Here is a 23,245-nt window from a genome sequence, read left to right as displayed (position 1 = left end):
GTACCGAGAGCTAACCTGGGAGCTATTGCATCACATGAAGGCCCTGTAATGTTAGTTGCCTCTCAGACCTGTCCAACACCGAAAAAAGGCCTCCAAAGACACGCGCGCCTAAACGAAACTACTAGAGACGTCCTCTTGCTACTCCTCGCTCACCACGGGTGAAGATGAAGCTCGAGACTGCGTCTATCAAATACACGGGCCAATGACGACACCATGGCTTTCAGATTTCCAGATCCTCGACTTCGAGTCGACGATGAACTCTCGACAGGCACCACCGCCAAGGGGTCTGTCGCCCGTACAGCGACCACCTCCAACTCTAGCACCACGCGAGAAAGTCCCCCCAACGGTATCCCTCCGTTAGAGGTTTCCGCATACAATGAAGCTGCGGATTCTCAACCTCTACCCTCGCCGAGGCGCAAAAATCTTGTCTTTGCCGATCCTTTCGCCTTTCGGTGCGTCGCGAACAAACACTCCTGAAGCTTCCAAGGCTAACACAGCATCAGGTATCTCGAGGAAGGCAGCAATGTTGTCGTTGTCGAGCGCCGTGGCATTTTACGCGGGTACGAGTCGTACCTAGTCGAACAATGGGCGTGTTCTCGAAAACCACCAACACTCCTGATCGTCACTTATACTGGAGACGAAAAACACTCGGTCGTTGTCGGTGTGCTCTCTGTTCCAATAGACGAGAGTCTTTGGCCTCCAAGGCTACGCTTCTACTTTGATCAACTCCAGGATTCACATGCGCGGCCCAAGGAGACTGAGCTTGGAGAGCTCATGGTTACTAATCTGAGTAATTTCCCTTCGGCCCTCACCGTTATTATGGTGCCTGAGGGTGATATCCGAAAATATCGCACCTCGTTCATTGTCAATGAGGATTTGAAACGATTAGGATGTTCTGGGCGATCAGGCATGACTCTGTCAGATCCAACTGAAGCAACGCAGCTCAAGTTCTTGCAGCTCTACAGGACGAGCGATCGAGTACCTGTTCCGCAAGCTGTAGTCGAACTCATCAAGCTTTGTCAAGTCACATTATACATGTTTGACAAGCTGGGGCACCAATACATCGATGGGCTGCTTTGCGACAAGACAGAAATGGCTATCAACAACTGGTGGATCGAAATTGGTGCTGAACACTATAATTTTGAGCCTACCGATGGCATATTAGGCCCCAGTACGGTGGCGGCATTACTGGGCATGTTCATGGGTGCTCGAAATCGCCTCCATTGGTACGGAGCCCCGGTGTCAAAGGATGTATTTGACCTCGAAAACACTAAGCGTGGTATTGGTCACTTCCAAAAATCACAAAAGCTCGAGAAGACGCGAAGGCTGGACCGTCAAACTCTTCTCAAGCTCTACACTGTATCTGCCAAGGCTGCTGCTGGCGAAAGTTGGGGTGTACAGAGGGCTGTAAAGTCAACACTGACAGAAGTCGGAGGTAAGAGGGGTGAGCTTGTAATGGGAATGGTGTCAGGAAAAGACAAAGGAGGACTGGCTGATATCGAGACACTCGACATTGGCACTTTTGCTAGCTTAGCATATGGCGAACGGGCCAAATGGCTCTGGCATGGCAAGCCTCGGAGAAGCGTCGCCGAGCTACCACATCACAGTCCAGAATTGAGCAGCGCGGTACCTTGGAAAGAGGAAGAAGCGAATCCAAACCCGAAACGCGTATATTCAGCGCCTGCCGAGAACGAACTAGATGCGAAGCGACAGGACGAGACTCCTGATGTTTACTCGGGCCACCCACCTGGTTCCGCCGTTAGTGTCGCTGATGGATCAGGTGATAAGGAGGCTTCGCGGAAGAATATCTTCAAAGGTGTCGCTGGGAAAATGAACGACGCTAGGTCTGGTTTTGGACGTATTAAGGATGTCGTTGGGGGAGGCTTACGCGGTCACACCAGTCGACCTTCGGTTTCCACGAGAGATGACTTTTTAGAATCGGGCCCCAGAAGTTCAAGTCAGGGGCTCACTCCAGGAACAACACAACCACCAGCGCCTACACAAGGAGTGGGCAGAGCCTTCACATGGAACAACAAACCGCAGGAGTATCTAGCCGCGATGAAACGAGCAGACGCGGAAGGGGTAGCAGGTTTCCCCCAGCTTTCGCACTTTGCGTCCACCTCGACAGTTGACATTAAGCAGCCGGCCTCGGCTCCCGTGGAAGCACAAAAGCGCGAGCAAGATGGGGAGTTATTTGATATTGGGGTGGAAGTGCGCAAGGATGTGTTGTCTAAAGCACCCTCCGCTGTTGGATCTCTTGTTGATGAGCATGACCTCCAAGGGCCTGTTCTGGATGCAGAACTCAATGATGATCTATCCAAAAGGGGGCTCTCGCGACGACACAGTATTCAGTTATCACAGTGCCCGCACATGGCCGTTCTCAACGAAAATCGTTGGCCACGACGAATGTCATTTGGCGATGCTGAAGAGGCAGTATTGCAGTGGGAACCCCTCATCGACGTGTCAGATGTAGCGGATGGTCTTGCCAATATCGAAGCCTTCAACGACCTAGCTCAGCATTTTAATCAGTGCTTGGAGGAAATGAAGCACCGTATTGAGCCATGGGTCGCGGAAAAGATCAGTGCAGTTGAGGCTCTCGATGAACGCTACGCAAAAGACAAGGACGAAATGCATGCACTCTACTACCAGCTGAACGAAGCATGCCAGCGTATACGTATAACTTCTCATGAGCTCCTTGCCGAGGAGCGGTCTCACCTCTTGGAGGGCCTTAAGGAGGTTGAGGCGCTCGTAGCTCGTCTCGACTATGAAATCAATGCTCTATTACAAAAAGTGGTCGATGTCGAAGATGGCATTGTTACTTTTGAGAGGCAGGTGGAGGATATGGAGAAGAGAGCTGAGGCTTTGAAGGCCGAGCTTGAGACCGAAGGGTGGCTTCACTGGATGTTCAGAACTGTCACGGGGATCGGGACAGGTCCAGATATTACAAGGTCGCCGTCTTGATCCAGGGGTTGGTGCTGGGTAAAGAGCGTTTTCTTGGGGATGATATTCCCCTAAAAGGTCATCAGCACGGAGTTTTGGGACATCGATATCATATCAGACATAGCATAGCACACCCCTGGGTACAAGGCATTTTTTAGGGTCATACTGAATAAACTTAATCTAGTTATCCATATACCAAAGCGTCATCTCTGGCCTGACCTGGATTCGTTCATGTACAGGCATATATAATACAGCAACACCTCCCGTTGCACCGTCGATCATCATTTCGTGATGCAAGCGCCAGATATCGATTCAGACCCAATATCTATCCATTCTCCCGAGTAATCGTACAAAGGTTCAATTCATAACCCCAGCCTATCTGCGGCCCGTCCCCTAAATGGTCTGTTGAGGTCGTAAAATGTTCGCGTTTCGCTCATCACGCTTAGAACATGCCACCACCGCCCTGCTGGCCGCCTCCGAGAGCCTGGCCCTGCTGCTGCATGATCTCGCTGACCTTCATGGATGTGTCGAGGAACTTGGCTGTGCAGCGGTCGAGGCAGACGGACTCGCCCTTGTTGAGCTCACCCTCGCGGTAGTCGTTAGGAACGCACTTCTTCTGGCAAGACTGCTGAAGACTGTGGCATCACAATTTAGTATCAATGCGTGTGCTTGTTGAGCGTTGAGGCTTACCGGTTGTAGGTGTCGGCCATCATGCGCATCTCGCTCTCAACGGCAGCAATCTTTTGCTCCGATGTAGGCTGAGGTCGACCCATTCCGAGGAAACTCATTTTGGCGGTGTTGGAGGAGGTGGTTGGGCGGTTTGGTTTAATTAAGACGTTGTGATGGTTAAAGGCTGCGTTATGACGGCGTTTTGGGATCTTGAACTGGATAATGGGAAATTTTCCACTTATCGCGGATTGGCCGATTATGTAAGGATACATGTTCCAGCTACCCTGCACCAAGGTATCATGAACCAATTTGTACATGAACTTAGGGCGTTATAACACTTATAGTTGCAGCGTTCTCATATGAACGTTATAATGATATTGGGTTATGCCTCTAGAATAAGGGGAAATACACAAGTATTGTGGCAGCATCGTCTTGTTGCTGGTTGGAGCCTCAATCGACTAGCACTGATGGGACTCACTGACTTAACCCTCACTGTTTCACTACCACACCAATTACAATTGACATAAACTATTCTTTCATATTGCGCTATTTGGTATTATAATCATTCCGTCATTTAATTCCTAAAGGTAATGTTCTTCGTGCGAGTCCACTCGTCAAGACCAGCAGATGCACCAAAACGGCCATATCCACTAGCCTTTGCTCCTCCATGAGGCAGACCGCTCTCATCATGAATGCTCATATTGTTGATATGGACAGCACCTGTCTCGATCTCGCGAGCAATTCGGAGGCCTCTCTGGAGGTCAGATGTGAAAACAGCAGAGCTCAAGCCGTACTCGGTATCGTTGGCGATCTTGATGGCCTCCTCCTCCGTCTCAATAGCCATCAGAGAAACTGTAGGGCCAAAGGACTCCGACTTATAAATGTCCATTTCTGTGGTGACATCTCTCACAACAATTGGTCTCATACGGGTCTTGCTTGACTCTTCGACATCAGGGTTTCCGTGAACCAGGGAGGCACCCTTAGAAATGGCATCCTTGATCAAGGCCTTGTTCTTTTCAACAGGAGCCGATGCCACAAGAACAGGTGCGTCCGCCTTAGAGGAGAAGACTTGTTCGATGGTTGCTGAAAGCTTCCTCTCAAACTCGTCCTTGACATTCTTGTGCACAAGGATCCTTTCGGTAGACATGCAGACTTGCCCCGAGTTCATGAACGCTCCAAGGGTACATTGCAGCGCGGCGAGGTCGAGGTCCGCATCCTCCCATACGATAGCTGGGGCCTTGCCACCCAACTCCAGAATAACAGGTTTGAGGTTCTCGCCTGCAAGTTTACCGATGATACGGCCAACAGGTGTGCTGCCAGTGAAGTTGATCTTCTTGACTTCAGGGTGCTCAATCAATGCGGCGGTGACTGCTGCAGCATTGGCTCTCTCGTGAAAGATGACGTTAAGGACACCATCAGGAAGTCCTGCCTCTCTGAAAACATCGGCAATAGCCCAGAGTGTTCGAGGAGAAACCTCACTGGCCTTGAAGACCACTGTGTTACCAGCGGCCATGGGGAAAACAACAGATCTTGTGCCGAGAATATAAGGGGCGTTCCTGGATTGACATGTTAGTCACTCCTGAGACTCATCCGGGTACGAGAAACGTACCATGGCGCAATTGCTACAACGACACCATAAGGCTCTCTCAAGACGAGGGCGGTTGTGTTGGGATCCGACACAGTGGGAATGGCGCCCTCCAGTGTTCCTATACGACCGGCAACTTCCTTCAGATGGCTAATGCCTGTGCTGATATCGAAATCGGCCCAGGTAGCATCGCTGCCAGTCTCTGACATGGAGTACTTGCGCAGCTCATCACGTCGCTTTTCCATAATCTCGGCGGCCTTGAGAAAGAGATCCCGGCGCTCACTAGGCCTTGTCTTGCGCCATGACTTGAAAGCCTCAGCAGCAGCCTCGACAGCAGCATTGGCATCCTTGACGTCAGCACTGTGGTAGCGGTGGACGACCTCGCCGCTGGCGGGAGACACGACATCAACAGCCCTTTCACTGGTGTGATCGCTGCCGTTGATGAGGAAAGGCACAGTATGAAGCTTGGTCGCCATGATGAAGACAGGGAGGGTATCAAGTTTCAGATTAGAGAGTAGGTGATATTGTAGTCAGGCTGGATGGGGCGACAGTCGGGCAGGATGACTGTTTATATAGGCGGTTTCGACGAGAGAAAGCCCATGAAAAGAACGTAACTTGCTACTGGTACATTGTAGTCTACTATGCATCCTTAGCATATACCAGTGCATGTGGGATAGCTTAGTGATGCGGATCGGCTCCTCCACTTGGAAGAAAGAGGTAAGAGACGCACAGAAGGAGGAGTAGGATCCCCTAGACACTAGTACACAGCCCCGCATATTGAGTGTGGGCGACCCGCGGAATAAGAGGGGGATCCTGAATTGTGGTGTTGTTCGGCACTTTCACCGGGTTTGGACTGGAGATCGCCATTTGACAAGTAGCATGGCATAGATAGATCAAGTAGCCATGTCCGAGGCTTGTCTAGCGTGGGAAGTGACTCCAATTGCATTGGCATTCCCGATAATTTGGAATATTTGAACGATGTTCACATATAAGGACCGTGGAAGGTTTCGGAAAGGAACAGGAAGAGCCGATCACTAACGGATATTTCCCGCCTCGCCTTTAAAATATTGCTGGCTTTTGATGTCCATCAGGCCAGGGTCCACGACTTGGGCGGCCCGAAACAGAAATGCAGGGTCGAGCCTGGAAATGTAGACTGCGCTTTCAGATTTGTAAGAGGGTATCAGTCATGTATCAGCCAAGTTTGAATAACGCATGTCCAGCAGGTATGTAATAAAACGCATCATGGCTGTTGCATCGAATTTGGATCCAGGAAAGGCTGAGAAACATCCGTTGTTCGAATGCGAAGAGTTTCTACACACACAGAGCGTCAGAACCGTGTCTCATCAACAACCAACACTATTCCCTTGATCAACCCACCGATTTCTGGCATCGATCCTGGAATCACAAAGTGGACCTCTGCTTTGAATCGTGGACAATGCACATCTTGGCCAGGGCGTTGGGGAGCGGGTTTGAGCTGACGCTTGACCGACTGACGAGGCTTGTCAGTTTCAGACATGATGAAGTGTTTGAGGAAGGGTGATTATGATTATTGATGAAGTACAATGTGTGAAGAAAAGATAAGTGGTTTTGATGCAAAAAGCAAAGATGATTGATTATCTGACGCAAGTAAGGCAGGGAGGGAGATATGTTTTTAGCAGGATGCGCTCAGAGCATTCAGTGTATAGTGGTTGAGCCTGATTGGCTTAGCAGCTCATGCCCTTCATTGGAAGGACAAATAGCATTTGCGACTTGATGGACGGATTCCAAGGTACTATCACCATTATGTGATTTCAAATTACTATTACAGTTAGAGATGATAGTTTGCAGTGGTTTCATCCCTAGAAGAAGTTGAGGTTTAGATGATGAAAGGGCTGGTTCGGATTCAATGCAATACTAAGATATACTACTCAGCACATCGTCACACTTTTCTCTTCTCGACTTGTAGATACCACTACCGGGAGGAATAAAATAGTTTATCTATAATATGAGAAGGTCATCACCAGTAGTTCTCTCTTGTCTCTTCTTTCGTTTGGTTACACTCTTGTCAGCATCATGTGATGAGATGGTGGAACTCATAAATACGAGATGATCACATTACATAGGTAGTACTCAGCGTCAAAGCCTTGTATCGCCAACCAAACATTTTTACGAAATTACCTGAGTTCCAAATCTTCGCGCAGCATATTCTTCTTTCAGGACCTCATTTAAGTATATCCAATTGCCATATCTTTGAGTTGGGCCCCATATCATCATGATCATAGGCCTTGGCTGAATAATGCATACATCACGTGAGTGTTGATGACCCGCCAATCAGAGACTTCAATCCCCGCCGTAGGGATAATTTTCTAGGCCTGCCCCGCTCGTCTCCAGTTTGTCAGGTCGCTCAAAAGTCGTTGCATGAGGCAACAACGGTGAAAGAGTACCGTTTCTGTACCTTGCTGCACCTTCCCAGTCAAGATTGTCAAGCGAATTACTCTTTTCACGGAAGGACGGAGAGAAAAGCTGGTAATTGGCCAGGCCAATTAGCCACTCACATTCGAGTCGCCTTTTTTCGCACCTTGAAACCAGCGAAAAGCAATCTTCTCCCTAACAAACAAACCCCTCTCCTCCGTAGTCGGCCTTTGCTCACGCGCATTGTCTTTGCCAACACACGACGCGCCCACTCAGCGCCGCGACCCGAAATATCCATATCAACTCTCAACACCGACACCGGCACCGGCCGGTCAACGAACTCCGGGTATTTGCTTTTCGAAGCCTCCGATCCTTTGATCCCCCGTGTCCGTGTCTGTCTCGGCGCCGGTGCATCCTCGCATCATCCCGTCGCGTTCTTCCTCCGGGCCTCCGGCTCAGGGCATCGTCCCTATGGACGGTTCCATGATGGCTGGTGGGGCGGCCTCGATGAGTCCTACGAGCCCTGTCAGCTCCCGCCATGGTCATGGCCATGGGAACAGCAATGGCACCAACAAGCGCAAGAGGAGCAGCATGGTTGGCATTGAAAGTAGCCCAGGCAGTAATCTTGACGATCACGATGCTGAGCAGGAGAAGAAGCGCCAGCCTGGCGTCAAAAGGGCCTGCAACGAGTGTCGACAGCAAAAGGTGAGTCAACCTCCGAGAACAGACCGTCTAGATACCATTGTACTGAACAGAATTTTTCAATAGCTCCGATGCGACGTGGTGCAAGACCCTTTCCAAAGTTGCTCTCGGTGCAATCGCCTGAAACTAGAGTGCAAAATTGAATCAAACTTCAAGAGAGTAGGCAAAAGATCTAAGCACGCCGAAATGGAGAAGGAGATCGATCGACTGCGTCGCAGTCTTGCTCACGCAAAGTCTCAGGGCTTCACTCCAGAAGCAGATGACGATATGGACTCTCCCATTGCTGCGAGTAACCCTACCTATACTCACACTCACACCCGAAATCCTTCTTTAATGGGTTCTGACGAAGCTGTCTCGTCCCTGCTTCATCTCAAGCGCGGCGGGAACTACAACGTGCCACGATATTCACACGAACTAGAAAACGTCAAGCTAACGGAAGAAGATGTCAACAACCTCTTCCGACAGTTCTGGGCTTTCTACCATCAATTTCTACCCTTCCTCAACCCTTCACAGGCACCTGATCTCTTCTACCAACAGCATCCCCTCCTCTTCTGGTCCATTATCTCTGTTGCTGCCCGACGATACAATCCACCAAGCACAAACGATCTGCTCAACAATCTCTCGGGACCTCTGACACGTTTCTTGTGGTCAACGATAGGAGAAGTCCCGAGCAACTACTACGTGGTCAAGGCCATGTGTCTGCTGTGCACATGGCCACTACCCACAAGTACGACTTCGTCCGACCCTACGCACATTTTGTGTGGAGTAATGATGAAAACAGCTACTGGAATAGGTCTGCACCGGCCCAATAATATCCAAGACTTTTCCAGGGTGTCGGTTGAGTTGAACAAGGAACAACTCAATGACCGTGTGACAACGTGGGCGGTTTGTAACATTGTTGCGCAGTCTGTTGGAACTGGCTACGGCCAGCCAGCATCCACTCTTTATGACTGGACTCTGGCCTCACGAGCCGGAGAAGAGAGTGCTTTCCAACTATCACGAGATTTAGAGGCGCGGCTACAGATTGAGAGATTCTGTGACAAGGTATCGAAGGAGATGTACAGCAACGCTAGCGATCCCCGCGGCGTTGCAGGAGATGAACACCGGGCAATGCTGATGCGTGTCTATCGTCGAGATTACGCAGAGTTGAATGCTTCTATCCTTTCACAAGGGCTGGGCCCCATTGTCTCTTTGCATCTCCGGGCAGCGGCTCTTCACATGCGCTTGGCCGGTTTCTTCGATTCCAGTAAGACCCCAGGCTATATGGATGATCTGATGGGCCTATGGCGCGCCACTGTCGCTTTTCTCGACGAAATTCTCGAAGTTGATCAAGCCACTAGTCCCCGGGACGGCGTCGGCGGACACTTACTTCTTCACTGCAGTAACTACATCGGACAGATGATGGTTGCAGCCGGCTTTGCCCTTCTCAAGCTCATGAGGTCGTTCTTTTCGAAGACTATAGACTTCCAGCGAGGTCGAACCCTCTTTCATCAGACGATCCGGGCTATCCGGGCTACCAGTGTTGTTCACAATGATCTTCAGTGGCGTTTAGCTGAACTCATGGTGCAGATGTGGAACGGCGCTCGACTCGAACACAATCAACATAACTTCAACAATAACGACAACTCGCCGATCCAGATGGACGACAGCCTCCAGCTCAAGGTTCGATGTCGTCACAGCATGAGCCTTGTATTCGATTCAGTCTGGAGGTGGAGGGAGGACTTCCAGGCATCGGGGCGAGGTACTATAGACTGTAGGTGATCCCCTCTCTCCCTATGTTTTGGTGAAGGTCCCTGAGTAGAGCATGTCTTGATTTGTCTTGTGCAAATATTGCAAGAATGCTAATACAGACAACAGCTGCCAAACAACCGACAAATCCAGATTCGGCTAATGAGTCTTCAGCATCATCAACACATATGGACAGCACTCTCGTACCGTCTCACACCCTCCCGCCTTCGAGTCTGCTCAGTACCAACAACACTCACAACAGCAACCCCAACTCGAACGGCGCCCTGACACCGGGGGCCACGGGACTCTCAGCTGTATCGTCAGCTCATAGTATGATGGCTGGTGTCAGTTACGGAGATGCGGCCAACTACGACTTCTTCGACCCCCAGCACTGGATGTTGGACGGTCTACTTGACTTTAACTACTCATACGTGCCTCCCTTGGAAGGCGCCTAGGAACGTGATCAACAACATTGGTACTATGAGTGAGAGGTGCATTAGACATGCATAGTCTTGAGAGCAATTTTTCCTTTTAAAACTGGCGTGAGGTTCGGCACTGTAACGGAGCATCATAAGCCAGCGGCAAGAACTTTTCTTCCTTCTCCCACTGAAGCGAGCCTGCTCTTTTGCTGACACTAGGTCTTCGCACGGGTTCATTTTCTTTTCTGATCTTGGGTTTCGCACTGTTTGCATCGTGATTAATCTTGAGACTGTTGAGCCAGGGAGGATCTGCTCAACTACTGTGTTTCCATGCCGGGATGAGCTTGTTGAGAAATAAAATGGAAGTTGGAAGTGGTAAAAGACAGTCTACGTGTAATTATGCAGTATGACGAGATGTTCAGAGTTCAATAAAGACAAGCAATAATCATCATTCTTGTTGTCTATGTCCTTCCAGGGGATACAGATATTATTGCTCAAGCCATATAATGTGAAAAAGTATTGATTCTACAAAAGATCACTAGAACATGACCTCGCCACAAGACACACCGTATCGTGCTTTAAAGTTGGCTCGTTTTGACCCATGGTAAGAGCAAGTACTTTCTTTGATGAATATTAGGATCAGCAAAGCCAATAATTTACTGGTTCTCATGATGTCTACTAGTTTGTACAGTTTCCATTCTCGTGTATCGAGACAAAGCTCGGAGGCACTTTTGCAACTTGGGCAAATTTCGAACAGAGACCTGATAGCCCATGGAGATTCCCAGGCAGAAATACATGCCCCCATTAAGTATAGGCCGAGGCATTTGGCTAAGCGAGTTAGAAGTCGTCTCTGACCCATGCCATTTCACATTCATAACGTATATGGATACCATGGCGAAGGCGAGGTTGCAGGGAAATGGAGACGCGGGGACTTGATCCGTGAGCCGAGTCTAATTGAAGTTACGGTGACATTGACGTTGACAAGCGACAGACAGCAATAACCAGGTCCAGGGCCAGCGAGGACAGGGATCGGAGCATTCTGTCGTTCTCGTCTCAATGGCACGTACCACTATGTGCCCTCTCAGAACCCTATGGGGCACCATAACTGTAGCCGAAGCACGAGGATGGGAACTGGAGCTGCACTTCTGCCTCTGCCTGCTGCGATGTTTCAAACAAACAGTACCTGTAAATCAATCTAATCAACTTTAAACCGATATATGACTCGACTCACCGATGTCAGCCTGGAGAGGCAATCGCCGAAGATGCATGCAGCTCATCAACCAAGGACCCCGGCTCTTGGAGGTTGATTCGCAGCCGTCAGTCGCATCTGCCCCATCCATCGAGCTAGTGTGGCGATACGGTTGAGGGCAGTGAATGCCATTGTAGAATCCCCGAAGCCCTCGCCAAGAATTTGTGGTCAAATTTGGCGTTTCCCGGCGTCGACAAGTCTATTGTCGGTTGCGTGACGATGGCCCTGATTCGACGTGCGGTAGAGAGCAAGGAACAATATAATAATCTACGCCACAGCCGTTTGCCTTCACTTTATTTCCGAATTCCTCATCCCTCAGAAATGAAGTTGCCGTGGCGTTTCCAGTGGTGTTCTTGACGGGTAAAAGGTACCATTGGGTTTCAAGAATGCAAAAGAGACAGTTTTGGGCGTCAATGACATCAAGTCAATAGTAGCTAATATCGATTGAATAGACGCTGGCTTGAGTATGAATTCCACGAGTGACAAGCCCTTGGAGTCGGTAACGGCCATGCCTCAGAGAGCCAAGATGAATGCATTCCCTGCCCGCCTTCGTGATTCGGAACATTGCCTTGTCCCGAAAACGCCTCGTCAGGGCAGTACAGTATATCGACTATTTCCGCAAAGCTCAGGAAGTCTCGGCAATCAGGCAATCCATTCATCAACTATAGAGTTGGAATAACGCCTCGCAGCAGAGATGACATGACCTATGTTGTCAAGTGAAGTATATGGCCGCATTTTCAGGCCGGCAATGCCCTGTTTGGCCTATTCTGCAGACCCATGACCGCATGAAACGGAAACGGCTGGGGGCCTTGGTGCGCGGCAGAAGACAAACCAAATACCTGGATTAAGCGCCTCCCAGACGACAAGAGTTGGCTGAAAACTTACTCTCAACGATGATGGCCCATTATTGTTTGTGTCGAATTCACTTCGACGAGGCATCCTCAGTAGGCTATGTAAAGCAAGCAATGCGGGTAATGCTTGGGCCAAACATTCTAGAAACTGAGCAGTGCCGGCTCCGGATATTCTTTTCCAATCCTGATTTCTCTGTTGATATTCCATTGCAGGGATGCTGAGGGTAGCGGCCGATGATCTAAGTCGACACAGTGAGCATTCATAGACGAGAAACAAGGGCATCTGGAGAACGAAACCACCATTAGTATCAGAACGGAAGACGAGCCACTTACTCTTCAAGGCTGTAGCGGACCCTGGCAGAGAACCACGTCGAGTTTGGTCCCTGGCGGTCATTCTCTTTTCTGACTGACTCTGAGAAAACACAACCAACAGAGGCACAACCAACAACCAACAACACGCCCCCTCCCAGCCCCATCCAGTGCTTGCATCCTGTGTCCGCTCATGAAACTGGCCATCGATCTACGCTAGGATAAGCCTTCCTGCCTGTAGTAGAGCAATCCGAGCCCAGCCCAGCCCAGTTCCACGCAGCTTGCTTTACTAAAGAATGCAAGACTCGGCAAGCCGTTAGACGGCGCTTTCAAGTGCCGGGAGTCACGCGCCAACCCGCCCTGAAAGTTCTATTCTCTTGACCATAGTTGCAAGCAACTGCTGTATTTTCTGCCTGTGTGCCTCCAATTCCGAAAAGTGTCGTCTCGTCCTCCAATTTCCCTTCAAGAACACCATCTCAAGATGGAGAAAATACCAACCATGATCCTACATTCAGAGCACAGGCCCCATGAACCCTTAAGTTGGCTTAAGTCAGTACCGTGATTCTCTCTTTTTAGAGCCTGAAATTAAAGAGAAATATCCTGCTCCCAACGAGGGCATGAATCAACCCCTGGTCAGAAGAAACTGGAGATTTGTCAAATATGTGGATAGACTCAGGTCCGCAAGGCCCTATATCTATAGAGGCCTAGAATTGATAGAGAGAGAAAAGATCACGTTGCTGAGGCCATTTGGTGTTAAGAATTGCATTGCAATTTTCAAGGCTCTTTGCCGAGTACTTTGGTGTTTCTTGAATTTCAGGCCCTGGAAAACGATACCGTCACTGTAACTCCATGCTATATGCATAGAGACACAAGAGGAAAGATGTTTGAAATGATCAAACGGCCAGGAATTCTGGGTCCCCATCGCCAGTGACTGGTAGAGAGACGCATGCTAGTAGACCAACGTTCCAGGCCAACATGGAGCCAGTGCTACAGCGAGCAAGCAGCTGTCGGTGAAGCATATAAATGAAGTAACTGGTAAGAGTTCCCTTCAAGTTGGGCAAGGTAGCTGATTCGAGACTGTCTTACTTTCCTCCGAGTAGGCCATGTGTTCGGCTTTCGCGGTAAGCATCAAGGAGGGGGCTGATATGGCAGTGGGCTGTGATATGAGAAAATCCCACAAAAGTTTCTAACTCAGTTTTTTTGATATGAAGAGAAACATTCAATACAGGCTAGAAGCCATGATAGAACTTTGGGGCGAGTGTTTGTCCTAGTGCAGAGGCGGCCGATAGCTGCGCACGTTTTGGCGCCTTTATAACACAAAGTTCAGGCAAATAAGTTCTAGCTATTCACGTAACGGCAAAGCCGACGACTAGCCCTAGGAGATTTGGTCTTCTGGGAGCACAGAACAACAATGCTGCTAAGCCAAATAGAGCAAGCTGGAGACATGACAGTTGTGATCTAGGACTTGGTCCATGTAAAGAACAATAGGTAGCCACAATCAGCTGCTCACTTGGCAGAGGTGCAAAGAATCCGATTGACACCCCAAAAAGGATGTCGGGTCTGCTTGTTGCGGGCGTATCCAAGCATTGCGGTTACAAGATGATGTATGAGAGCGCACGTACCCTGGCCGAGCAGAACAACATAAGTGCCATCGCAGCATGGAGGGGAATCGGACATCCCCTTGTTCTCGTTACTACGCAGCGCATGCCGCAGGTCTGCGCCGTGGGTGAGTGTATTGACGCTGAATGACATGCTCTGCAATTGACCGTGATGTAAACAAGTCGAGGCGTCGGGCCGTAGACATGCGCAATCAGGGCAAAAGATGGGTGCGGAACCCCACGAGATTGGCTTCTGACTTCTGACGAGGGTGTGTGTTTTGTTCCTCATTAACGATGATCGCCCGATAGGTGATAAGATGAGATGGGTTGCCAAGCCAAGAAAAGAGGAGGGAGGGGTTTGGGGGCGTCGCCTTGTGCCTGTGCTGGCTACGGAAGGCAACGCTAAAATTCAGCCTAGCAACAAATCGAAAACGTCTTTCTGCCAGGCTCACGGCTTGAGCAATGAATGTCAAGCCTGGCATTGGCAAGGTGCACCCCAGCGAGAGCCATGTCACAGCGGGGGGGCCGCCATTCATTGCAGACGGACGGATATGTACGGCACCACACCTGTAATGGATGGTTGTCTCAACGCTGATGAACCGTGTCATCACCTGCCTCTTCTGCTCGCAACGTACGAGCAACAAACACGTTATCTGGTCCCGAAAGTCTGGTACCGCCCACTCTGCATGAGCATGCGTGTGATTCGAAATATGACTGGGAGAAGGGGGAGCGGGTCGGACAGAAATGCGACCCTATGGACCGACATATACGAACTTTTGAGTTGAAATATGAGACGTCAAAAACGCGGCTAAGCCTGCGAACAAGGCGGAATACTCGCGGCAAACACTCCCATGCTCGTTAGAAACACCTTAACAAACATGCCTCGGTAGTTTCGATATGCTTGGTGTGTTGTAAGTGGTAGGGGGCGATCATCTAACCTGACGCGACAAGGGCGCTTAGAGTGGACATTAACGAGTCAGATACGCATCGAAAAAGCCGGTGAATCGAGCAATCTCCCGCAAAACTTTCCCATTCAGGCCAAAGTATGTACGCGTTAAGAGTCCCGGCAGTTGGGTAAATGAGATGGAGAAGTTTGAAACCGGAAACAAAATCAAGAGTACCAGTGACACCACGCTAGGACGGACATAACCAGACAAGGGGGCTCTTGATTCTTGAGAACCAAGAGCAAGAGGTCTTTGGCAAGACATGCCTGCTCGCTGAAATTCAACCGCATTCCAAGGACCTGTAATCACGGGTAAGAGGCAAAGCCAATGCTGAAACCCACAAGGCCAAGCTTGATGAAACGGTGGAGCAGGGCGGAGCGGTTTTCACTGCCTTGAAGCCCGCGATGCAGTGTAGAAATTATTTTAGGCAGAATACCTCAGTGACCATGCCATATGGACACATGGCGTGACAAGGCTGTGTTATCTTTGACATCCGCGACGTTACCTAGATCCGAGAATGGATCTGCAGGAACCCTCAAACCAAAACCCCAGATCTGGCGGCAGCGGCGTGCGATGGGGGCGACGTTGGCAGCTAAGTTAATTGCTAAGCCTTAATAACAGATGAGCTACCTATAGCACACAAGCGAGGGAGACGATGCCCAGGGGCCTAAGCCGTCCAGGCCGGCACTTGGCTTGTGATAGACTGATAGCAAGTAAGCCATCCATATAAATGCTGGAGGTAACATATGGCACATTCAACCGATAGGAATCGGCAAGACTCCAATTGTATATGCTGGAGTAGTATAAGGTTAGTTCAATCTCAGGCTATGTCTCTCAGCATCTCATAATGAATTTGTCAAAACGTAGTCTAACTTTATGGGAAAAGAGAGAGAGAGAGGCAATGGAGCCTTTTGATTGGGATGTAGGGAAGGTTGCTCCCATTGCAACGCAGAATAGGAAAGAGAGAGGCCAACGAAAAATCGGTGAGTAAATCGGTGATGGATTGTCGGACAAGAAGGCCGAACGAAGCTGGTGGAATGAAGAGGGTTTGATTGATTCTGATGGATGATGTGAGGTAGGAAATCAGAGGAGCAATCAATGTGTAAGGAGCAAGGGGGGGGGCGTGCAGGGACCAGACACGGAAAGTCAGGCCCAGGGCAGCAGCGTTGAGTTGGCAGGACCTTCGCTTGCAGTCAAGCCGCTGTCCAATGACAGCCAACCGCATGGTAAACGCGCGCGTACTCGCTATACCGTATTCGGCAAAGCGTGCGAGCCCGGAGTCTTCACCCATTGGCCCCAATTGCAATCATCAGGCATGAGCAAGGGCTGATCATATGGGCCACCAATGGCAGCGCATTGTCCCCACTGTAAAACAAGGACCTTCCCTGCTCGGTCCATGCTTCTTTGGGAAGACGAGTAACCTAACAGGGATTGATGCCTGCTTAGCGTGGTTCCGACAGTCTGGTAAGCTAAGCTTTTTAGCGTCATCACTAGCTTGCGGCACGGATTGCTGAATGGCCGGCAGCGGGGCCGTATTTCTGCACCAGGGCGGGCCACCCTCTAACTCCGATACCCCTGCCATCTCTCAAGCGCCGCGAGGCGCATGCCATGTTATGTTATGGGTTGCATATTGAGCAGTGCAAGTGGGCTTAAACTTGCTATTAGACAATTAGTCGTGTCTTCATGGTCATTGCTCTCTGCCATTCTAGATACGCACAGTATGAATCGTGATGTGTAGACACTGCGTCAGTTGTGGTACTGTAGTGTATGTATGACCATGCCCAGCCAGCCTCGAAACTGAATCGAGTTGGAGCTGAGACTGATTGAGTCAGGTAACCGGGGTATTGTCGGCTTCACAGTATCATAATCCCCGTTGCTTTTTCTCGGTCCAAGACGAGCCCTGCAGTAGCTGAAGGATAATTAATTAAAAAAGCTCATCTTAGTTGAAGCGAGCCCTCTATTTTCTGTCAGTACATAATTAACTTGTCTGAACGTTGCTTGCTGATGCTGTGCAGCGGCGTCATTGCTCGGCTTTTGCTCAGGCCGGCTGGCATCTGCGGACTAGGGGAAGAGTCGACAAGGCACGACAGGACAAGCCACCTGTGGGGAACCATAAGGTAAACGGTTAGGTACTGTACCGTACCGTCCTGTACAGTATGTACATACGTGTAGTCAAAGCCTCTGATCAAGGTATCGCGGTAGAACGTCGTTAATTTATGACCCCCAGGGGGGGGCACGAGGCGACCTTTTAAGGCTAACACTACCGTCCATTTTGCGGCGAGGTTCACATCTCAACGGCCTCTCGCTACACGCGGTCCTATCATGGTCCCAGGTAGCGCGCGTATAATATCAAGCTTGTCGTTGGTTGTAGATTTCCTTCTTGTCGTTGCGCCAAAGGACACCTTAGGATCCAACCGACTGATATTACAGACCTGGAACTGTTTCATGGATGGTTAGTTGACTGACAGAATCTTCAGCATGTGCGCAAGCCATACAATGTACATAGTGTAATGCAATGCAATGCTCCGCTCAATACTTCTCTACCACCCACACATGACAATGACAATGACAAGGCAGGCAATCTGCCGGCGAGTGCCAAGCAAAGTGGTGGAGTCGCTGGGATCTGCCTAAGCTGTTGCAGGCATGGGCATTCTGTCTTCTGTCATGTCGTCTTTTTTGGGCCTTTTCGTCGCCCATCTCCGTTTCCGTCTCCGACGCCGTTCCGCTTTCGCTCTTGTTTTCGCTGCTTATTGACAAGGAAAATAAAATAGCTTCGAGGCTAAGAAGCAAAGAAGTAATAGGGTGAAATTCGTTCTGTACCCTTTTTCTTCTATGTCGGCTGAGCTATTTGGCTGTGCTGTGTTGGCCTGGCTTGGCCCGGCCAGGCCTCACCCAGCCCCAAATGCGCTCCCCCGGCAGACCCCTGCTCCCACTTTAGATCATCGCGTCTTTTCTTATTCTCTCATGTCTTGACTTTCTGTATTCCGCCCTCCTCCTCCACTAACATCCCAGTACCGTATGAGACGTCACTGGCGCACCACTTCTCTCAGAGCTGCCGATCCTCAGATCGATGGACGCCAAACGGCCCGCACAGGATTATGAGTTCCCGCGTTCCTGTACCTGTATCTGTTCCTGCTGACAGCCCTTGTTGCTGTCCGTCATACATTGTTGTCGTCCCAGCTCTGATAACTTGGTCAGACCAAACCCAAGATGGATTTGTCACTTGTTAACTCACTGACTCATGTCTACGAAGAAGGTGATGAGAAACTCATCAGAAGCACGGCCCATGGACTGCCTTCAGGTAGCGCAACCCGGTCCAGCTTCCCAGCTTCCCACCTTTCTGATTGTCTCTTCCCTCTTTACAGACAGACCAGACACAAAGGGTCCTTGGCCACTCTTGTCCCCACCTTGCTGCGTTTCCTATCGCTCACTTATTTTCTCTTTTGCGTACCTGGTCAGTGGTCTATGGCCCATGTTATCGTCTATTGTCAAGGTCCAGGTTTAGGCCCCAGGTCCCCGTTCTTTTCGTTCTCTTCGGGCATTACTGATTTCTCGTCCCCGTTAGCTCAGCCTGGCCTTTTAGTTTGGCAAAGACCTAATAATTGCTCTTCAGCTTGTCTCGCCTTTCCCTCTCGGGGCATCCGTCTCTCTTTTGGCTACTCGTGTCAACCCTCCGTTTCAGTATGTACACGATTGACGGTGCAGCCATAGCTCATGATGTCTTTGGCCTGACACAATATATCATAGTTGCGGTTCTGAATGGCCTCCTGTCTTGCTCTTCAATGTCGTGCTGTATTCTCCTCTGTCATTGTTGATCCAATGCCGACCTTACAGGTCGGCTCCGTGTGGGATGAGAATTGAGTCAAGTCGAGTTGAGTCGTAATCTCCTCACCACTTCCTAGACTGATAGCCAGAGATTGCATTACATACTCTATCCAGACTGTCGGATAGAAGACTGATCCAGACCGTATGCGAGACGGTGGTCGTGTGAAGGGGGGATTTGCCTGGTGGAAAAAGTTCCAAGCATCCCTGACTGACGAAAGAGTGACGGTCTGGTGAAATCGAGAGAGCGTCCGAAGAAACATCCGACTCTTTTCGGTGTTGTTTTCAATCCATTTTCCCATCCCATCCCATCGTCTCACACCCATAATGTACGCACTGAAGCTGGATGTGATGGATGGAGGGGATGGTAGAACACCCCAAACAAACACCCCCCGCCCCATATTCACTCGTTTTACATGCCCACACCCATATTCACGCCAAAGTAAAAGCCAAATCAAACGCCACTCCCACTCTACACACACCCTTGAAGCAGCGATGGTCGCGATGATTCCCCTCCATCCTTTAGGCCATACCAGTGTCATCTCCACGGGCATACCATGCACGTCCTCTGTTCTGCCATTAGTCTTCCTCTATTTCCAACCCGTTTCGTTCGCTGCTTTAGACCCCTCGGCGGCTATTGTTATGCACGACAGCTCCAGTACCTTGGCATGGCGGAGGATATTGAGCCCCGAGCCCTCACAGCTTGAGCCCTCCACTTCCTAGGTTCAAGGCAATGCCAGGCCGTACCCATACTGTACTTGGGGTTTGATCCCTCTGTTCGACACCCCCAGTCCTTTCCCCATTTGCCCCTGGCACCGAGGCCTGTCTCTGGCTCGTTCATATCTTCCCGGGCTTGCCAAAAGAACGGCTCTTCCAAAGGTCCTGGTACTTCGTTGCTGCTGTCCCTCAGGCTGACCTCCATGTACATCAAACCTACATACACTCCAACGATCTGCACTCCACTGCTCTTCATCTCCAAACACCATTTATACAAAGCGGCCGGCCCGTCTATGACCCCACAAGGCTCTGTTTCCCTTCAACTCATCCTTCCTGCCCCTGCACTCTCTTGGCCTCGATCTTTGACCCCCAGGTCTTCAAAAAGCGGCCGCGGCCAGAAAAGGCTGAATCGTCTTGCACCTTGTTCTTCCATATCTGCCTCGCCAGGTCTTGATGCCTTCTTGAAGTTTCTTGGTCTCTGGTCATAAATGTGCCATTATCAGTCTCGGTCTGAATCTTGAACTTGCAGCCACAGCATCAACAGCTCCCCACCACTCACAGACGCAACCATTTCTGTTATTCAGCCCCGCCTATACCATAAACCAACCGATTTGGACTGCGATTGTCCAATCCCCCAACTTGATACCCACATGATCATGGTCGAGCAGCAGTATATTGCCCCAGGTCTAACCCAGCCGGATGGTTTTTCGGGAGCTCCCAGTTTACACGACTCAATTCCAACAACTGAGACTTCCCCTTACCACGATCTGACATCCTACTCATCTGTAAGTCGAGCTTCGTCCGGAGTGGAGGTGAACTTGGCAGAGTCTTTTAAAGCGCTGTTATAGATCCGAAGCTCTGGCCCCAATGGTCCTTTTGTAAAACTGACGCTTGTTCTTGTAGGTTTCTTCACCTTTCAACAGCATTTCTGGCCAGTGCGATCCAAATCTCTTAACTCCCATCTCAGTCGTGGGATCTCCTCCTTTGCACGGCGTGTCAAAAATTGCATCGCAATATCCTCCACCTCCAAGCACACCTAATCAACACCCTAGCCCTCCTGGGAGTTCCAGAATGTATCACCAGCAGCAGCAGTGGGCAGGACAATTTGACGTTAATAGCCAATCCCCACAAGCGAGTTCGCCCATGACCTCTCAAGCCCCGGTGGCTGGAGGGGAATTCCTTCATGCCAATTATGTCCACGATGGACGTCGAACCCCCGGACCCCCAGAGCCCTATATGGGAGCCTTTGGTGTCTCAAATGGACCGGAACCACAACCTATGAGTAACCCTTATTACGTCAATATGGCGCCTCCTGTTGAGCACCAAGACCACATGATGATGAGGGACAACCATCATATTCCAATGGGCATGCATCATCGCGAAATGGCGCCTGCTCCTCTGCTGGCCGAGCATCATCCACCTCAGTACCGTCGAAGAAGCCCAGAAGATACAGGACTGCACGGATTACCTTCTGATGTTCCACGCTCCATGACTGGATCCCCTCGTCGAAAATCTGCCCTACACGCCCCTGGCCGCGTCAAAAAGCGCACAACCAAGAGGCCAGGAGCCTCTAGAAGTGCAGCTGCTGAAGAGCCTGTAGACGAGCACAAGAATTGCTTTGGAGAAGAGGTCCCACCAACACTCAAGAGTACCTGTCCCGATGAGGAGCGCTGCATATTCGAATCTCGCTGGGAGCACCGCAACCAAAAGGGTCAGGATATGTGGGAGAGCATCCAGAGCGACTATAAGAGTCGTTTTCAGAAGTGCCCCGGTAAGGAAATGCTTCAGATGAAATTCAAACGAGGACGATCCAAGTACATTGACTGGTTGACCAGAGATGTAAGTCATTCTGGTTTCAGACCCTGGAGAGCTTCACTAACTGTTCTTAGGAGGACTTGCTTCGGGAGGCTTTCAAGATCGTCGAGAAAAATCGCTACCAGATGATTCTTGACACCTTCCACGAATTAGGGGGTTCCCGAAATATGCGATTGAACGCCAGCGACATAGAAGTCAAAGTCGTCAACGATCTAAAGCTTGAGGAGGGAATTTACATGGAGTCCTATGGGGATCTAAACATCAGAAGACGACGCAGATCGGTTCAACCAAGGAAGCGCACTGGACGCGGTGATGAACACGACGAGATGATGAGCGTTGGATCCCACAACACTCATGAAGATGAGGTTATTAACCAGGTGCATGGCCTTCCCAATATCAAGATGGAAGAAGATGGCCCTGGAGGCCACATGATGAGCGCGCATATGTGGGACCAACAAATGAAGATGGAACCTGGAGCTATGCCACCACAAAACGATCGCATGCAACCCTTGATGAGATTGAGCCCAACACAGACGATGTATGGAGGACGCAGAGGGTCGTGAAAGGAAAACCCCTCTGACTTGTTTTCGGGAATGGCATTATAGACAACTTCATCTTCCCAACGAAGAGCCCCTCATTTTTTTGTATTTTCCATATAAGAGTCCCTCCATATACCCCAAGGAATTGTTCAAGATAGAGCTTCGTGAAGATCCCGGCATCTTTGCACAAGAAAGAATTCCACGTCGTGCCACGTCTCCCTAATACTTTTGTAGAATGTATTTATGTCTTCTATGCTGCTGAAGATATTGCCAAGTTTGAGAGGTAATTGTGTGGGCGAGCGGGAAGTCAAGTGACTTGAGTGGCTTCACACAGAATCTGGGGTCAGACTTTTGAGACAATATCTGGTTGGGTACTCTTAAGATTGGCGATTTTGAAATTGACAATATGGCGTGTTTCGCTGCCACGAAAGCAAGGGGGGAATGCGAAAGACCTGGAAAGACTGAGAAAGGGGGCGGAGCGTGAGTGAGACAACACATAGCTCGTATTGACAAACTTGGTCTTGTGTAGACCCGACAGTTTGGAAAATTGCGCTTCAAGTAAATTTGATTCTCGCTGCAACTTGCATGTAACTGGGGGGTTCAGGTTGGCAAGGGTTCAGGGTGCCCTCGGAAGCCGGGAGGGTGTCGAGACAAGCTTGACGGGGCCCCCTTGAGCCTAAGCTAGTGGCCCCGTTAGCGGACACCCTTAACCTAGCCGCCAGGGATCCAGGTTTCTAGCCCCCCCGATGCAGATCACGCCGTTTGACAGTTCGGCAATGTCAAGCCTCAGACGAGACCAATAACTGGCTGACGGCCTGCCTTTGCTTGACCACCACAGTTGAAATAGAATGGAAAATGGCAGTGAAATTATTGTAAAGGTTTATCTTGAGAGAATATAAACCCAGGAGAGATTCTTCCCAAAAATGGCAGAGGTCAAACCACTCGGAGCTGTGACAGTAGAAGCAAG

The 23,245-nt window shown here is 50.1% G+C and overlaps 8 protein-coding genes across 8 annotated transcripts; 4 read left to right on the top strand and 4 right to left on the bottom strand.

Moving 5' to 3' along the window:
* Window positions 1–213: 213 nt before the first annotated feature.
* Window positions 214–2,961, top strand: FPRO_01627 (uncharacterized protein; the record flags this gene model as incomplete). The annotated part of the gene is made up of 2 exons (XM_031229373.1): window positions 214–452; window positions 504–2,961. The coding sequence occupies 2 exons, from the start codon at window positions 214–216 to the stop codon at window positions 2,959–2,961; spliced, it is 2,697 nt and encodes an 898-aa protein (XP_031074846.1).
* A 421-nt stretch (window positions 2,962–3,382) lies between these two features.
* Window positions 3,383–3,728, bottom strand: FPRO_01628 (putative mitochondrial import inner membrane translocase subunit TIM10; the record flags this gene model as incomplete). The annotated part of the gene is made up of 2 exons (XM_031229361.1): window positions 3,383–3,575; window positions 3,631–3,728. The coding sequence occupies 2 exons, from the start codon at window positions 3,726–3,728 to the stop codon at window positions 3,383–3,385; spliced, it is 291 nt and encodes a 96-aa protein (XP_031074845.1).
* Window positions 3,729–4,183: 455 nt separating this feature from the next.
* On the bottom strand, window positions 4,184–5,670 carry FPRO_01629 (uncharacterized protein; the record flags this gene model as incomplete). The annotated part of the gene is made up of 2 exons (XM_031229350.1): window positions 4,184–5,165; window positions 5,219–5,670. 2 exons carry the CDS (start codon window positions 5,668–5,670, stop codon window positions 4,184–4,186), a joined length of 1,434 nt encoding a protein of 477 aa, XP_031074844.1.
* Window positions 5,671–6,434: 764 nt separating this feature from the next.
* Window positions 6,435–6,710, bottom strand: FPRO_01630 (uncharacterized protein; the record flags this gene model as incomplete). The annotated part of the gene is made up of 2 exons (XM_031229339.1): window positions 6,435–6,505; window positions 6,572–6,710. 2 exons carry the CDS (start codon window positions 6,708–6,710, stop codon window positions 6,435–6,437), a joined length of 210 nt encoding a protein of 69 aa, XP_031074843.1.
* Window positions 6,711–8,071: 1,361 nt separating this feature from the next.
* FPRO_01631 (uncharacterized protein) lies at window positions 8,072–10,470 on the top strand (the record flags this gene model as incomplete). The annotated part of the gene is made up of 3 exons (XM_031229328.1): window positions 8,072–8,290; window positions 8,354–10,040; window positions 10,145–10,470. 3 exons carry the CDS (start codon window positions 8,072–8,074, stop codon window positions 10,468–10,470), a joined length of 2,232 nt encoding a protein of 743 aa, XP_031074842.1.
* Window positions 10,471–12,345: 1,875 nt separating this feature from the next.
* On the bottom strand, window positions 12,346–13,010 carry FPRO_01632 (uncharacterized protein; the record flags this gene model as incomplete). Its single annotated transcript, XM_031229317.1, has 3 exons — window positions 12,346–12,387; window positions 12,569–12,773; window positions 12,868–13,010. The coding sequence occupies 3 exons, from the start codon at window positions 13,008–13,010 to the stop codon at window positions 12,346–12,348; spliced, it is 390 nt and encodes a 129-aa protein (XP_031074841.1).
* Window positions 13,011–14,394: 1,384 nt separating this feature from the next.
* FPRO_01633 (uncharacterized protein) lies at window positions 14,395–14,698 on the top strand (the record flags this gene model as incomplete). Its single annotated transcript, XM_031229306.1, has 2 exons — window positions 14,395–14,569; window positions 14,625–14,698. 2 exons carry the CDS (start codon window positions 14,395–14,397, stop codon window positions 14,696–14,698), a joined length of 249 nt encoding a protein of 82 aa, XP_031074840.1.
* Window positions 14,699–20,580: 5,882 nt separating this feature from the next.
* FPRO_01634 (uncharacterized protein) lies at window positions 20,581–22,302 on the top strand (the record flags this gene model as incomplete). The annotated part of the gene is made up of 3 exons (XM_031229295.1): window positions 20,581–20,709; window positions 20,828–21,763; window positions 21,814–22,302. The coding sequence occupies 3 exons, from the start codon at window positions 20,581–20,583 to the stop codon at window positions 22,300–22,302; spliced, it is 1,554 nt and encodes a 517-aa protein (XP_031074839.1).
* Window positions 22,303–23,245: the final 943 nt, after the last annotated feature.

The sequence above is a fragment of the Fusarium proliferatum genome, assembly GCF_900067095.1.
Source record: "Fusarium proliferatum ET1 genome assembly, contig: FPRO_scaffold001, whole genome shotgun sequence".
In the NCBI taxonomy this organism is placed as follows: Eukaryota; Fungi; Ascomycota; class Sordariomycetes; order Hypocreales; family Nectriaceae; genus Fusarium; species Fusarium proliferatum.
This window is presented reverse-complemented; position numbering and strand designations above follow the sequence as displayed.